We start from the raw sequence: 15,263 nt of genomic DNA, 5'->3' as shown, positions 1-15,263 counted from the left end.
GTGGTATACACATAATCTGCTAATGTCAATCGATGCCATAAACGAGAAAAAAAAAAGAATGCCCTCTGAAAAGGATTCTGGTCTGTGGGAATCTTTTTGTGCTTCTTTGCTCACTAAATGAGAATGTCAGACTCGCAGGGTGTAGCAATGAGACCAACTCTTAAGAGGTCAGTCATCTAATCCCAGACTTTTGATTGGCAAACAAATAAAAAAAAGAAGTGGAGGCAAAATCCTGCTGGGCTCAATGATAAAGACATTCTTGCATCCTGAGAGTCATGAGACTATCAATGTTATATTAGGCCTTGCTGCAGCCAGGAGAGTAGAACTGGATTAAATACAGATTGCAGTGATCCTATGCACATGTTAAAAATGAAGAGTAGAAGATTATGAATATGCCTTAAACCAATAATAATAGTGGCCATTTTCTGGTTCATGCTATTTCAGGTTCAAGCTCAGTGCCAAGGACTTTATACATGTTTCATTTCATTCTCCCCTCAGCAATATGAGGCATTTTAGTATTTGATTTTACAGATGACGAAAGTGAGGTTCCAGGGTTTCATTAAGTTCCATTAAGTAATGAGCTCACATAGATCATTAGAGCCAGGATTTGAATTTGAGCTTGCTTCCCTTCAAACCATGCTTTTTAAAAATGAAATCTTTCAAACTTTTAGAAAAGTACAGCAACTGGCCTATCAAACGCCAGTATAATTACCACTAAACTTTACTGAATTATTTGTGAGATAGTGCCATAGTAACTTCAGATGTTCCTTTAAAGCAAAAGGTAATGGATAGAGTGAAAGCACTCTATGTACCCACTTTCCTACCTCCAAATTCTCCTTCCCTTTCCAGACTCTACTATCCTGATTTAATGTTTACCTTTCACCATCACATGTTGGTGCTATTAGTACTAATGTGAATGTTTATAGACAATAATATTGCTTTGCATATTTTTAAATTTATATAAATGTTATTATGTTCTCTGTATCATTGTACAAGCTGGTTTTATTAGCCAACATTGTAGTTCATTGTATGCATATACAGTAATGTACTTGTCATTTTTCTGTTTTTGGTTGCTGCCAAATTTTTGCTATTCCAAATACTACAAAGAGCATTCCTTTACTAGCTGCTTTAGGCACATGTGTGAAAGTTTTTCCGGTGTTTTCACTTTTCCATTATCCTCTACCAGGCCTCTTGCAGTCTGTGTGAATTCCCGATGTGACGCTGGAATGCCGGGGTCTTGGATATGGGATACAGGTACAGGATTGTGAGAAAACAAGGGGCTTTTAGAGGGCTTGGTGTTGATAAGACAACTCACTTGGGAGAGGAATTTTAATTTGCAGCTAAAGCAGTGGATCTTGGGCACAAGGAGAGAAGAGATTGGTTTCTCCTTTGGCCTGATCAACTGAAAAACAAATTTCAAGCTGGACTTGGGGATATAAGTAGAGGGAAGTAACAAAGAATGGTCCAAGTGAAACAGGAACACTTGGAAGAGGTTATTTGGTGCTTTAAGTCAATGTTTTTTAAACCATGTGTCCAGGGACCCCAGGTTTCCCTTTGAGCCTCCTCAAGGGCCACCTGGGATGCACATCGGGGAGACAGGCAGACAGCAGGGCCACCCCACCCTGCTTCACCTGAAGCACCTCTACTCTAACTGTGTGATACATTGGATTTTCTTATTAGACTTTGTTCGATAAACTTTTTGTAGCTAAATGTCTTTTAAAATCCATTTAAATATATAGGAAGATAAGTGACTAATGAGAGTTATTTACTTATAAGTTTCCCGAGCTGGATGTAGTTTGTGCCCCAAGTTTCCCTTTCACACTGGTGTTATGTTGATGTCAAGCGTGAGCTGGCTGTGTTCTGCAGTAAGGGCAGCAGAACCCATATACATAACCCATGTTTCTGATGACATACCAAACTGAGGATTCAAGTAGGTTAATAATAGCAGCAATAGTATTTATTATCCTTCTAGGAGCACCTTCATGTTGTGGTGACGTCAGAGAATAGTAAGTAATTTAGCTGCTTGTCCACGGTGAAAAATGGGCACAGTGAGGCTGGAGAACCAAATGGGGCTCAGATGAGGAGGGGGCGTTGTGAACTAAGTGAAGTCATTTAGGCTCGGTCCTGAGGGTAGAACTGAGGTAGCACTAACAGGAAGGCCTGGTGACCACCGAAGTTTCTATCAGACCTAGCTTCTCCTCTTTTAGACATGCGCATTTGTATGAAAGGCAGATAAAAATTTTAGTTAAACACTGCTGAGAATCTGTAAATTGTTGAACTTGAAGTTCTATGAAGGAGCTTTGAGGCCCATCATTTTTTAAAAAGTTTTCTCCCAGAGAAACCAGTGGTTTCCAAATATCATTTATCAATATTAACTATAATACAAGCAAACAAACTTGCACTTAAAGTGCAGGTATCTATGATGATTTGAGTATTACTTTCTCCTAAATATCTTTTCCCGAAAATGATGGCAAGAGTACTTTGTTTGTTTTAACTTGACCCATGTTTCGCAATCCAGTTTAATAATTTTACAGATGTTCTTTTGAAATAAATGGGCTAGAAGGTCAGACAATAGTGGCATATTTTTACCATTTTAATAACATTTGCAAGAGACACCTTTAGTGCAATTTGTATATCAAACTTTCCTTTGTGTGCCTTTTTACCTATTGAATTAAGTAACTGAAGTATTGGTAAAAATAGAAGCTTATGAATTCAAAGCAAAGAATGACAGAGTGACCATAAAACATCTGAATTAGATGTTTGGATAAATCTGTTTTATTACTTTAAAATAGAGTACTTATTATATACCAAGGTAGAAATGAGTGCTAATAAAGGAAGGTAATAAAAGTTTTTCTAGTGAACATACGAGTAAAACATCATAAAAATCTTAATGACAAAATTGCATTTCATTCTAAATTAATTATTAGACTCATTATAGGAAGCTTTGTTTTTCTCAAGCTCTTATATTAAAATTATTAAAATCCTCACTGAAAGGTATAACATGAATTTATTTTTAATAAAAGAAAGATATTCTGTGTCTGAATGAATATAAATTTTGTATCTATAATAGATATTGGAGGATATCCATTCCCTACTAAATACTAAGGGATTTGACTGGTTACTTATTTCCTAAAGAATGATGCTGGCATGCTCGACATGGCATTTTCATTACCAATCACCTCAGTTTGAAACTGCATCTAGGTGGGTCTCCATCAGTATCAAAGTGGATCTACCAGAAGCATGCTCACAGATGATAACAGCGTTAGAGCAATTGCCCTTGTCAAAGGAGGAGAGGCCAAAGGCAACGTGACTTACTGGTTTCTAGCTTTAAGCCATTCATTGTAGTACCAGCTCCCATGTTAGAATCCCTTTATTTGTGTTAGTTAAAATCAATTCTCTAGGTGTAAATCCCTATAAAATATCTCCTATCTTTATACCTGGCCATTACAGGTTGTTTCAGCTCCCATTTTATTTGTCCTACTTACAAGTACCTCTTTCTGACATTAATAATTAACTAGTCAACTAACTTATCCAAATACTTTAATCTCCGTTTCTTTAAAAGGAGAGTAACTTCAGGAAGGTTGCATTCATGGTTTACTGCTGACTCCAGCCATGGGAATTTGGGGCATACTTTGTATTTTAATCTTCCTGGGGAAAAGTTGGGGACAGGAACAAACGTAAGTAAAAGAACCCATCTTCATTTTTCAATGCCTCTTAGTCGTGATGAGTGAAAAGTAAATTTAATGGACTGTGTTAATTTGAAAATAGCTTTCTACTTCTGAGAATACCAAATGACATAAAAGTTCTTATGGGATTGTTATTTTAAAAAATTTACATAAGTGATTATCCAAATTCCTCTTCAAAAAAAGCACAAAATAAATTCAAGATAGTTAACTTTCTTGTCGTTTATTGCTTATTTATATTTAGTGCATAGTTTTCTTTGTGTATTCCATATACTGTACATAACAGAGCAAGGGTTCCTTTGGAGTTAATGCTAATATAGTGATTTGAAAAACTATTGTAATTATTTTCATGTTTATGAGCTCATTCTTCACAATATTTAGTGTTTCTATTGAAATACTATGAATTTTAAACTATGTCTTAAAATAGTGATCTCAAATCTAGAAATACCATTATAATACTGAAAAGGAACTGGAGAGTATCTAACTGAACCAACTCACTTCACAAATGAGGACTAGTGTAAACAGGGGAAGTGACTGGCCAAAGGTCACACTGCTAGAGAGAGATAAAGCAGGACTTGTACCAAGGACTCCTGTTTCCCACGTCATTTTCACCCCCAGTTTGTCATAAGTGTATGCATATAAACATGAAAACTATATTATGAATATAAATGAATATGTAGGGTGCCATAAATTTATAACACTCTCCCAACCCTAATCTGATTTGCTTCGTTGCTATAATCACCCCCGTAGTTTTAGTAGTTTTTATTTATTCCTTTTTGAAAGACAAGTGGCTGAAGTTCAGAGAGATTGAGATTAAATGACGTCAAAATAGTGGGAGAACCAGGACTAGAATCTGGGTCCCCTGATTCTGAATTCTTTCTGCTACACTGTACTGGCCCTTAATAAGCATTGTCTCTTTGTCTCTTGAAAAAATGAGAGTGTATCATTTACAACATGGTCATCGTCAATAAATTTAATTGATTGACTCTATAAAAATGTATTGAGAACCTACCATGTGATAGGCGCTGGGGATGCAGTATGGTAGATGATACAGAGCTTGCATTCTAGTGGGAGAAGCAAATAATGAATAAATGAATGAGTGAACCAATCAATGAATGAATAAATAAGGTCAGGTAGTTATTAGTGCTACACAGAAAAAAATAAAGGGGAGTAAGAGGATAAATCACGGGCACTATTTTAAAGTGTGGACAGGTAAGTTTCTTTAAGGAGGTGGCACGCAAGCAGAGCTTGAAGGAAGTGAGGAAGTAATCTTGCAAATATCTGGGAAAAGAACATTCCAGCGAGAGGCTAAAGTGACATTCTTGCCCCTCTGCAAGCTTAGTGTCCTGATACTCTGCAACTTTTGAAAGAAAATAAGAAAAGTATGAAATTCTTTATACAGTTAGATTGTGCTACTGATAAATCAGTAAAGACCAAAATTTGTGTGAAGGGTGATTCCTGAGCCATCTTTTAGGGACTTGTAAACACTGAATACTTTACGTTTCACCACCACTACCACATAGACAATTCAACATTAAAACAATACTAAACTGAAAAATATAAAATTTCTAAGAATACTGAATTTAAAATAGCTCCCCTCCCAGATTTACAAAGCTCAATAAATTCAGTGTAGTACAGCAATTCAAAGCGTTAATTCAGGAAAACAATATGCTCAGGATCAATTCCTAATTCTATAACTTGTTAGCTGTGTGACCTTGGGCAAGTTAATTATCAGTTTCCTCATCTGTAAAATGGGGGTAATAATAACACCTTCCTCACTGAGTGGTTGTAGCAACACAGTTAATATGTATAAAGTGCTTAGAATGGTGCCTAGCATGCTGTATGGTTTCTTTATTATCTCATCAAAGGTGAAGTTTTCTCATTTTCTCTGTTCCTGGATAAGCACATGGGGAATTCAGATGATGGTTGGAAGCCTGGAGGTTCTTTCCTTTCTTTCACAATTTGCTGTAAATAGTTCCAAATTAGTTGTCATGTAGAACTGCCAGCTGCTTTAAAGGATTTAATGGCTTCCTAATTAATTTCACTGTTACTAAAGACTTGTGATTTGAAAAGACTTTTTAAATGTCATAATGTTGACAGGAGCCTGCAATAATTCTACCAGCTGGGGTGACGGGCAGTGTTTGATCTCTTGAATTAGTGAATCACTATGACCTTTTGAGTTGAATTTTTTTTCTATGTAATAGCATAAGTAGCTCTCACTATTCAAACTATATACTTTGTGATATATAATTAATAACCTAATTTAGATGTGTAAGTTTTCTTTTAATAAAACAACGAAAAAACTTACACATTTAAAAAAATGTTATTTCAAAAACTTATATGGATTAATTTCCATTCTTGCATAAATCACATGAAAAATAAAACTGAGGGAAGAGCCTATGGTTGTGAACAAAGGTTGTAATTTTGACCTCAATTGAACACATAGTGACAAAGAGAGACCTGAATACAAAGTCCCGCCTCATTCACTTATAAGCCAGGTGACCTTAGTCAAATTAACCTCTTATCACTTGTAAAATAAGAATAACAGTAGTATCTACACAAATGGTCTGTTGTAAAAATGAAAAGAGTTATATGTAAAGTGGTTCTACAGCTTCTCATATATGGTAACTGTTCACTTACAGTTATTATTTTTATTATTGTGTGATTGTGATTATTGCTCTTCAAGAATATCTATCACTGCTTTCATTTTCAAATGCATTCCCCCAAGCTCACTTTTATTCTATCCTTTTAAAAACTCCACTCACTAGTATAATGCAATACTTCTAACATTACTTCCTTTCGGATAGGTTGGTGAAATTAACGAATCTTAACATTTATTGAGTACTAAGCATGCTTGGTGCTTTCAAATATGTATTCTCATTTTATCCTTACCTCAGCCTGGTAAAGAGGGTGGTATTTTCACAAGTAATTTATTTCAGTCTCAGAGAGGGTAGTGACTTTATCATGGTAACTCAGCTAGTAGATGGCAGAGCTGAAATTCAACCACTGGTGTGTTTTCCTTCACTGGACAAATTATTGACCCTATTTACACGTTCCAGTCAGCACCATTAGAAAATGCAGCAGCTCAGGGAAGGTGCCATTACTACCTTTCTAAATGTTAATTATATCTCCAGCTCTATTTTTCAAGTCCTAATTTCAAGCTAGTTTTTTTTGTGGAAACTATGCTGAAATGATCATAGATCACAAATAAATTTTATCTTAAAAATATCATTTTCAAGTTGAGAAAATATGCCTATTTTAAACTGAATCTCTCAAGTGAGATGAAAAAAATAAAAACTATAACAAAATATGGCATATAGAGGTACTGATCCTTCTCTTTATCTGTTTCAACAGGTATATCATTTCAGCACCAAAAGTATTTCGTGTTGGAGCATCTGAAAATATTGTAATTCAAGTTTACGGATACACTGAAGCATTTGATGCAACAATTTCCATTAAAAGTTATCCTGATAAAAAAATTAGTTATGCTTCAGGCTATGTTGGTTTATCCACAGAAAATAAATTCCAAAACTCTGCAATCTTAACAGTATGTATTTATCCTTTATTTTCTTTCTATATACAGAATGATCTCAATGAAATGCGTACAAATTTGAATACGGATAACATAGATATTTGATCACTTATACCAATATAGCTCTGTGTGATTATTAGATGATGTCAGTCACTAATGATAATATAAATGAAACAGAAAATTCTAAATAGAAGAGTTGTGTCTGTTTTTTGAGCAATGCATATAAATGATAACGTTCTTACTGGAAAATAAAATTGTACTAATGTGAAAATATTTGGAAAAGAATTGAAAGTACTAGTTTGCTGTGAAAATTATCATTACAAAGAAATAGAGAAATATGAATATGAATATTGATCTGTAATGCATTACGTACAGAAGCCCATAGATGCTATTGAACATTTGTATGTTTAAACTCCAATATTCTACAATTGTAGTTTCCAAAACTAATAAATTATTGATTATTGAAGTGAATAACTCTCATTGACAACCTGTAGTTAATAGGAAGAAAAACCTTAATCAAATGACTCTTCCTTCTATTAAGATATTGTAGTATAACTTGGTTAGAAAAGTGCTTGCAACTCAAATCTTATTAAAAATTCTGATAACTAAAAATAATTTTCCATATTTACTATTTATTCAGCCAAGTAAATAAATATAAGCAAAATATTGTTTTAAATTCCAATAAAAATTCAAAAATCAAGAACCAGAAAATCAAAGACTGCTAGACTTGGAAAGGGCTCTATGGAGTTCATTTAGATGTTTCTTAAAAGTGAATTCTTTAAAAAGGAATTAAAATTTTATAAAGAGATTAAAATTATAATTATATTGATTTTTAAATTTATTTTGTGAATTTCTTTTGATTTTATAATTATATAAAAATCATAAGCATAAGAAGATTATACCTAGCTTTAGGTTTGCACATATTTAAGTAACACTGTAATAAAAATAAATTTTTATTTATAATAAATAATTAAAAGTCAATATTGAGAGTCCTCCAGAAGCCCTCATCCTTTTTTTTTTTTTTTATGTGTCAGGGTAATTTTCTCACATACAATTTTTTTTTTAATTTTATTTATTAGTTTCAGGTGTACAAGACAAGGTAATACTTAGACATTCATCATTTATATCCCTCACACTGTGAACCCCCCTTCCCCCATTCACTATCCCTCCGACCTCACACTGAACCATCACATTATATATATAAAATTATAGTTGGCATTCATTAATGTTTAGCTTCTGGTGTACAATGCCATGATCAGGTATCCACAGTATCCCTGCAGAAGCCCTCATCCTTTAAACGGGGTATGTACATTACTCAATTTGAGAAACACTGAAGGAAATAAATTCTAATCAAATGTAGTAATTTTTTTATTAATGTTCGTGGTGGTAAATGCTCTGATCTTCTAACAAATACACTTAATAGGTTTATTAAGAATTAAAATTCATTTCCCAAAAGTGTTATTTTCAGCAGACACTCTTACCTGATGTGACTCAAAGTAGCCACTAGCCACATGTGGTTGTTAACTTTAAATTTAAATCAATCAAATTTAACAAAAATAAAAAATTTTCTTCTGTCACATTAGCCACGTTTCAAGTGCTCAAATAGCTACGTGTGACTGGTGGCCACTGTATTGGGCAGCATAGCCATAGAATATTTCCTTCATCACAGAACGTTCTGCTGACTTAGATGGTTAATTGAAAAAGTAGGTTAAGGTGGGGAAATAAAAATTGATGCATATGTTAAGCATTTAATTTTATCTTAACATTATAGTGTATCTTTGTTTGTCAGTTGTTTGATGTGCCAAGGTCTTTTCTTTAAGTATAGGTCCACTGATTGGAATGTCAAATCTTTTTAATTATGTATCACACCTGTAACAAATCATCTTTGTCCTATAGTTTCTCTTTCTTTAAAGTGGGAAAAGACCTGAAAAACACTTGCAAAGCAATCTGAGTGCAGAATCTACATGGATTGCTAATGTTTTCCAAACTTTTACAGTTCTCTCACCTATGTAATTCCACAGCAGTTGATGTTAGTGATTAACTTTTATCCCATATGTCCAATGGCTAACTTTTCATAGAAGCACTTTTCTTTATTATTTTTTATAAGTTAAATTTGCATATCACGCAATATAAAGTGGATAATTACAGTTACTTACAAATATTGGAAAGCGTGCAGCTCAGCTGGTGGGAGCAGGAGGACCCAGATGTAATACAAAGTGTCCTAACATCAGTCAGGATGTTGAACAGAGGAGAGCATGGGCTATCCAGCAGGCTGAAGAAGTGACAGTTTGTTAAGAGAGCTTCTATAGCTCATATAGTTTTACTAAATGCATGTAACATTTAGGAAACACAGAACCAAAAAGACTTTTAATTGCTTAAAGATAAATTTGATTATGGTATTTGACACTGAAGGGCTTTGGGCAAAATGATTTACTATTCTGGGTCCTCTACAACTTTTTTTTTCTTTTTACTTTTTTTTCTTTATTATTGGGGAAGGGGAACAGGACTTTATTGGGGAACAGTGTGTACTTCCAGGACTTTCCCCCCACCCCCAATTCAAGTTGTTGTCCTTTCAGTCTTAGTTGTGGAGGGCGCAGCTCAGCTCCAGGTCCAGTTGCCATTGCTACTTGCAGGGGGCGCAGCCCACCCATCCCTTGCGGGAGTCGAACCGGCAACCTTGTGGTTGAGAGGACGCACTCCAACCAACTGAGCCATCCGGGAGGCAGCTCAGCTCAAGGTGCTGTGTTCAATTTTAGTTGCAGGGGGAGCTGCCCACCATCCCTTGTGGGACTCGAGGAATTGAACTGGCAACCTTGTGGTTGAGAGCCCACTGGCCCCAACCACAAGCAGCCTCATCTATCCAACTGGAACTGGCAGCCTTCAGCATTAGGAGCATGTAGCTCTAACCGCCTGAGCCACCGAGCCGGCCCCTCTACAACTTTTTAAATGATTAAATACACATACTTATTTCTCCTTCTAATGAGATTACTGTGGTAGTTAGAAAGTCAACATGTTTTATTAACTTAAAATTATTATGCTCTTTTCTATCAACATTTCCTATTACAGATACAACCCAAACAATTGTCTCAAGGACAAAACCCAGTTTCACATGTGTATTTGGAAGTTGTATCAAAGCATTTCTCAAAATCAAAAAAAATTCCAGTAACCTATGACAATGGATTTCTCTTCATTCATACAGATAAACCTGTTTACACTCCACACCAATCAGGTAGAGTATAAGATGCTTCTTTCCCTGGGGAGGACAATTGACACTATAGTGTAGAGCTTTTTAACACTTTAAGTGGAGACAAGTTTCTAACTTATTTAAAAGAGTTTCAATTCCCAATGACTTTTACACTTATAATTACCATTTTCATTTAAAATTTATATGGAAATTGCGAAAGAAACAATAAAATAGAAATTAATTTTAAGTTTAAATTTGATTTTAAACATACATTTTAAATTCATATGGAAATTACAAAATCAACAATTACATTATCTGCCTTATAAGTTACTTCCATATAGAAAAAAGCTTTTTAAAAATTGTGGAATGTTATATTATATCTTATTTATTAAACAAGTATAAGATGTAATGGCAAATATAATTTTTGTAATGGGAAAACAATGTATTATAGAGCCACGTTCATAAAAAAAGCTCTACGACTTTGGAGCTAATTCTCAAATTCGGAAAACAAATCCAGCTCTGGGGGATCAGATGTTTCTGCAAAGAATAAACTAGATCACAGAAATATGCAGATGTTATTTTTCTAAGGGAATCTAAATAAGAAAGTTCTTATTAGGACATTGTTTCCTATTCATGGTTCTTCTATGAGAGAGGGAAAGGGCAGGATAGCCTATCAAAACTCTGTGATTGAGATGTGACTGGATTTATTCCCCAATTAATCAAAAATAAAACACAGAAAAGTGTGAATGCTACCCAAATACATTCAAGTGTCTGCAAAGTTCCCTCCATCCCTCCCTTCATCCTCATTGACTTTTGAGCACAGCAGAGGTGGAATTATGAGAGAACTAATTATATGTGGGGAGGGGATTTTATGGAGTTTTGATAATGATATCACTGGGGAATGACAGAGGAAGGGAGCAGGACCAGCCAACTTTACTGAAAAACTTTTCACATAGTGCACACTTGCTAAATGTTGTTGATGATGATGATGACAGTGGTGGGTGGAACGAACCTCCACCACCACGATTTCAGCAGGAGCACCTGTTATGATCAGCTCAGGGAGGAAAGACCTAGAGAGGGTGGGACATTGCTCTCGGCTTGCAGAATATCATTGCCAGACTGGTACCATCTCTTGGCTCCAACAAGATGACTTGGTATACAAAGAGAGTCTCTGGTCATAAAGCTTGGGCCCCAGGAACAAATATATCCTTGCTCTGTCCTCTTTCTTCATTAGAAGCTGCTTCATTGATTGGTACTATTGACACTACCTAACACCTAGGGTCTTCAGTCTGTGTCCAATAAGTAGTCTGATACTCAGAGCCTGGGACCTTTCTTAGCTAGTAAAGCTTTCCTTAAGGACAGCCTCATCTATTATTTCTCTATCAGGACTTTAAGAAAACATGTTATCTTCATCTATTCTAGTCATAGAGGAAAATTAGAGAACTTTCCTCTAGTTTCCTCTAAGTGGACTCTGGAGCCAAATTGTCTGAGTTCACATCCCAGCTTGTGTTGTTATTAGCTCTGTGACCCTGCCTCTCAACCTCTCTGAGCTCCACTTTCCTCATCTGTAAAATGGAGGTAATAATAGAACTTACCTCCATAGAGTTGTGAGAATTAAGTAAATTTATATGCATAAAGTATATTTTAAAACAGTGCCTAACACAGAGTAAGCACTAGAAAAGTGTTTTCCATTATTAATTGATCTGTAGAATCACACAAAGCCTTATGTACACAGAAGAAAAAAATTGCTTCAAAGTATTTCTTCTGAAAATTGACTAAATCTTGCTCTTTATGGCTCTCATATCCTGACCTGCACATTTAATCTGACCATCCTTGAGGGGTTTTTAGTATAAGCATTGTTAGGATAAAGGCTCAAGTCTTCAAAGGTTTATAGGATAAAGGATTTCAGAATATTGACCAAAATCCTTCAATTCCATACAGCCTGTGTCCTGCTTTCCCTTTAGCTTTCTCACCCACCATGCTCCCCCTCTTCTGTGGATACCAGCCAAATTGAGCTCTTTTCAGTTGCTTTCTCACACCATTTCCCCATTCATATTAGGCACTGTGTCCCTCTGCCTGGTACATTCATGCTCCTCCATTGCCTGTTAACTCTTACTCAGCCCTTTTATGTTATCCTATAGAGGGCAGCTTCCTTGACCTCCCTGACTGCACTCCCAGAAAGCCAGGAAGTAGCCTTCGTAATGCTTCCCACCTCTGGATTTTTCCATGTGCTTGTGTGATCATGTGTTTGCCTCTCTCCTCCACTCCATTAGAAGCCTTCCAGGTCTGATTGTCTCACCACCACATCTCCATGCCTAGCCTAGTGCCTGCACTAGAGGGCACTCAATACATTTTTTAAAAAATTTATAAGCCATATCTTTGGCACACAAAAAATGATTGATGTTACCTTCAACATGCCATTGCTGTGAAAACAAGATCAATTTTCTAACCTAAACACAGACTGGTTAGGAAGTCGTCATAGAAATAATAATTATAACAAAATAAAATAATAGACATTTATTGATTAGTTATTATGTGCTGGGTTGTGCAAAAGCTTTGTCTCACTTAGTTCTCACAACTCTGTGAAGCGGATCCTGGCAGTCCTGTTTTACAGATGAGGGAAGTCAGATTTAGAGGGATTAAGTATTGTACTCAGGATCACACCAGAAGGAGCAGAGGCAGGAGTGAAACCACAGTTTTGAACTCCAGGGCCTGAGCTTTTGCGCAGACTGCCTCGGGCAGCATGCCAGTGGTGCTGGACCAGGTGTGCTCAGGAGGCCGGAGGGAGGAATCCAGGGGGAAGGCGAGGGTGAGGGTAAGGGGATTTACTGAACATTTCACTGTAATCTCATGGTCTTAGGGAAACCCATTTTAGGGAGCTTAATGTGACTTCTTATGTAGAGCTTTGCATACTACTTTGCATACCGACTCTTTACAAGTTTTATGGTGCCATTCAATTTTACTTTGTGAAGTTTTGGCCATGAAATGATTTGAACGTCAGTAAAACCCCAGAGAAATTACGATATGTCATGGGAACTAGATAAGCAGGTCTCAAGCAGCTAGGAGTTAAAAGCTAAGCAGATGCATTTATTTAAAAGGTGGGGACCTATTAACCGACTGAAAGAAAGGGAAGCGAACTAATCGTTATCAAGCCCCTGACGTTATTCTTTTAATAATGAGAGAACAATTGTAGGATCTGGCTCAATAAGTATAACAAAGTCATACAATTGAAAGATACCTTTAGCAACAATAAGAGATCATTCGGGGCCTTGTTGTAAGAGTGCATAATGTCAAACTACCTAATTTTCCATTAAAATCTTCAACTCTAATGTGAGACAATATATTACACTCCCATATAACCATATGGTAGACATTACTATTTTGCTACTATGAAATTCTTGACAAACAATGATCTAATTACAGATAGACCAAATTTTACTATATATGTGTTTCAAAAAACATATTTGCATACAAATGTAAATATGTTTTAATAAAGTGAACTGTACTTTAAATTCACTAGAAGTAGCTCTTTAAAGGATTCTCTTTAAAAGGAAAAAATCTTTAGTAATGTATATATCTGCAAACTAACTTTTTCTTTCTTTTAAATTGTATTTTGGTGTATTGACTGTATATTGATTTTTTTAAATGAGACTCGTCTCTTTAAAGGATGATTATTGTAAAAAATCAAAATATCCTTATATTTAGCAGAATATTTGATGATATCAATTATTCTTACAGTAAAGATTAGAGTTTATTCACTAAATGATGACCTCAAGCCAGCCAAGAGAGAAACTTTCTTAACTTTCATAGTAAGTATGTTATTTATTTAAATAATATTTTAACTCATATTCAATACATGATACATTATTTTATGGCCCCACCCTAACACCACACTATCTCATTGATCAGTAAATGGTGATTGAACACTTTCTGTTAGTATAACATTGTAGGTCCATACCTCTACAATAGATGTGTGTAGAAAGCTCATGAAAATTAAATCTCAACAACTTACAGTTTTGAACTAAATCGTTTAAATACATCCTTCATGGTTTCTTTCTTAAAGGGCATCAATTAATCATGAAGAATTAATTGAATATCTATTACGTATGAGATTTTTTATTTGTACAATTCAAGATAAAGTATTATAATCTGTGGTACTTACACTTAAGGAATTTAGAGTTTACTAACTAACATGTTAACCCATGTGAAAAATAGTGCTAAACCATGAGGTAAAGATGAGCAGTTATCAACCTTTTGTCATCCATGACACACACAATGGATGATTATGCACTTGTGTAATAATAAACTCCCACGGTCTTACCCAGTTGGTGTCACAACCCTACAAAATGTTTATGGGAAAATAACTGCTCACCTATTACAGCAGGTGTGTTAGTAATGGTCCTTCACTGTAGGCTGCAGCACCTTTTCTTTTACTGAAAAACAAAAAACAAAAAAACAGAACACAAGTGAAACAAAGTGATGTGTAGGATAACTGAATCCTTTATAACTTAGACTAACCATAAACCTTTACAAACTTTACTATCTGACTATTTTTAATGATTTACTGAAACATTAGAGTGTTTCAAGATTGTGGTTAATAGCTATTGATATAGACTATAAACTCCAGGAATTCAAAGAGATCCAAGGGACACTTCAAGGAAGAAGTGAGATTGGGAGGGGGCCTGGAACAATGGATAGAATTAGATATGTGGAGAAGAAGTGGGAGGATGGCTAGAAAAGGAATGACAGAGCAGAAAGTCCAAAGTGAGAGGGACAGGACAGGAAGAAAGCAACCTGATTCAAGAGCAGTGGCGTCCCTGGGGACAGAAGGATAAATGAGATTTGAAAGTTAGGCCACACCTAG

The 15,263-nt window shown here is 35.4% G+C and overlaps 1 protein-coding gene across 3 annotated transcripts in view; it reads left to right on the top strand.

The window, feature by feature from the left end:
- Nucleotides 1-15,263, top strand: part of C5 (complement C5) — a 91,159-nt gene that overhangs the window by 10,438 nt on the left and 65,458 nt on the right. For 2 of the 3 annotated variants that reach the window (XR_013994562.1, XM_081067727.1), the window contains exons 3-7: nt 1,187-1,254; nt 3,563-3,677; nt 7,038-7,230; nt 10,282-10,444; nt 14,138-14,208. Coding sequence is in view for 2 of the 3 variants with exons in the window: in XM_081067727.1 (XP_080923853.1) it covers nt 3,613-3,677; nt 7,038-7,230; nt 10,282-10,444; nt 14,138-14,208 (492 nt within the window). In the remaining variant the exon portion in view is untranslated. Of the gene's footprint in view, nt 1-1,130; nt 1,255-3,562; nt 3,678-7,037; nt 7,231-10,281; nt 10,445-14,137; nt 14,209-15,263 lie in introns of those variants that run through there. The other variant, XM_081067726.1, reaches the window with a different exon arrangement.

Source organism: Rhinolophus hipposideros, assembly GCF_964194185.1.
Source record: "Rhinolophus hipposideros genome assembly, chromosome: 11".
NCBI classification, from domain to species: Eukaryota; Metazoa; Chordata; class Mammalia; order Chiroptera; family Rhinolophidae; genus Rhinolophus; species Rhinolophus hipposideros.
The sequence above is the reverse complement of the archived record's forward strand: the minus strand, read 5'-3'. Positions and strand labels throughout refer to the sequence as shown.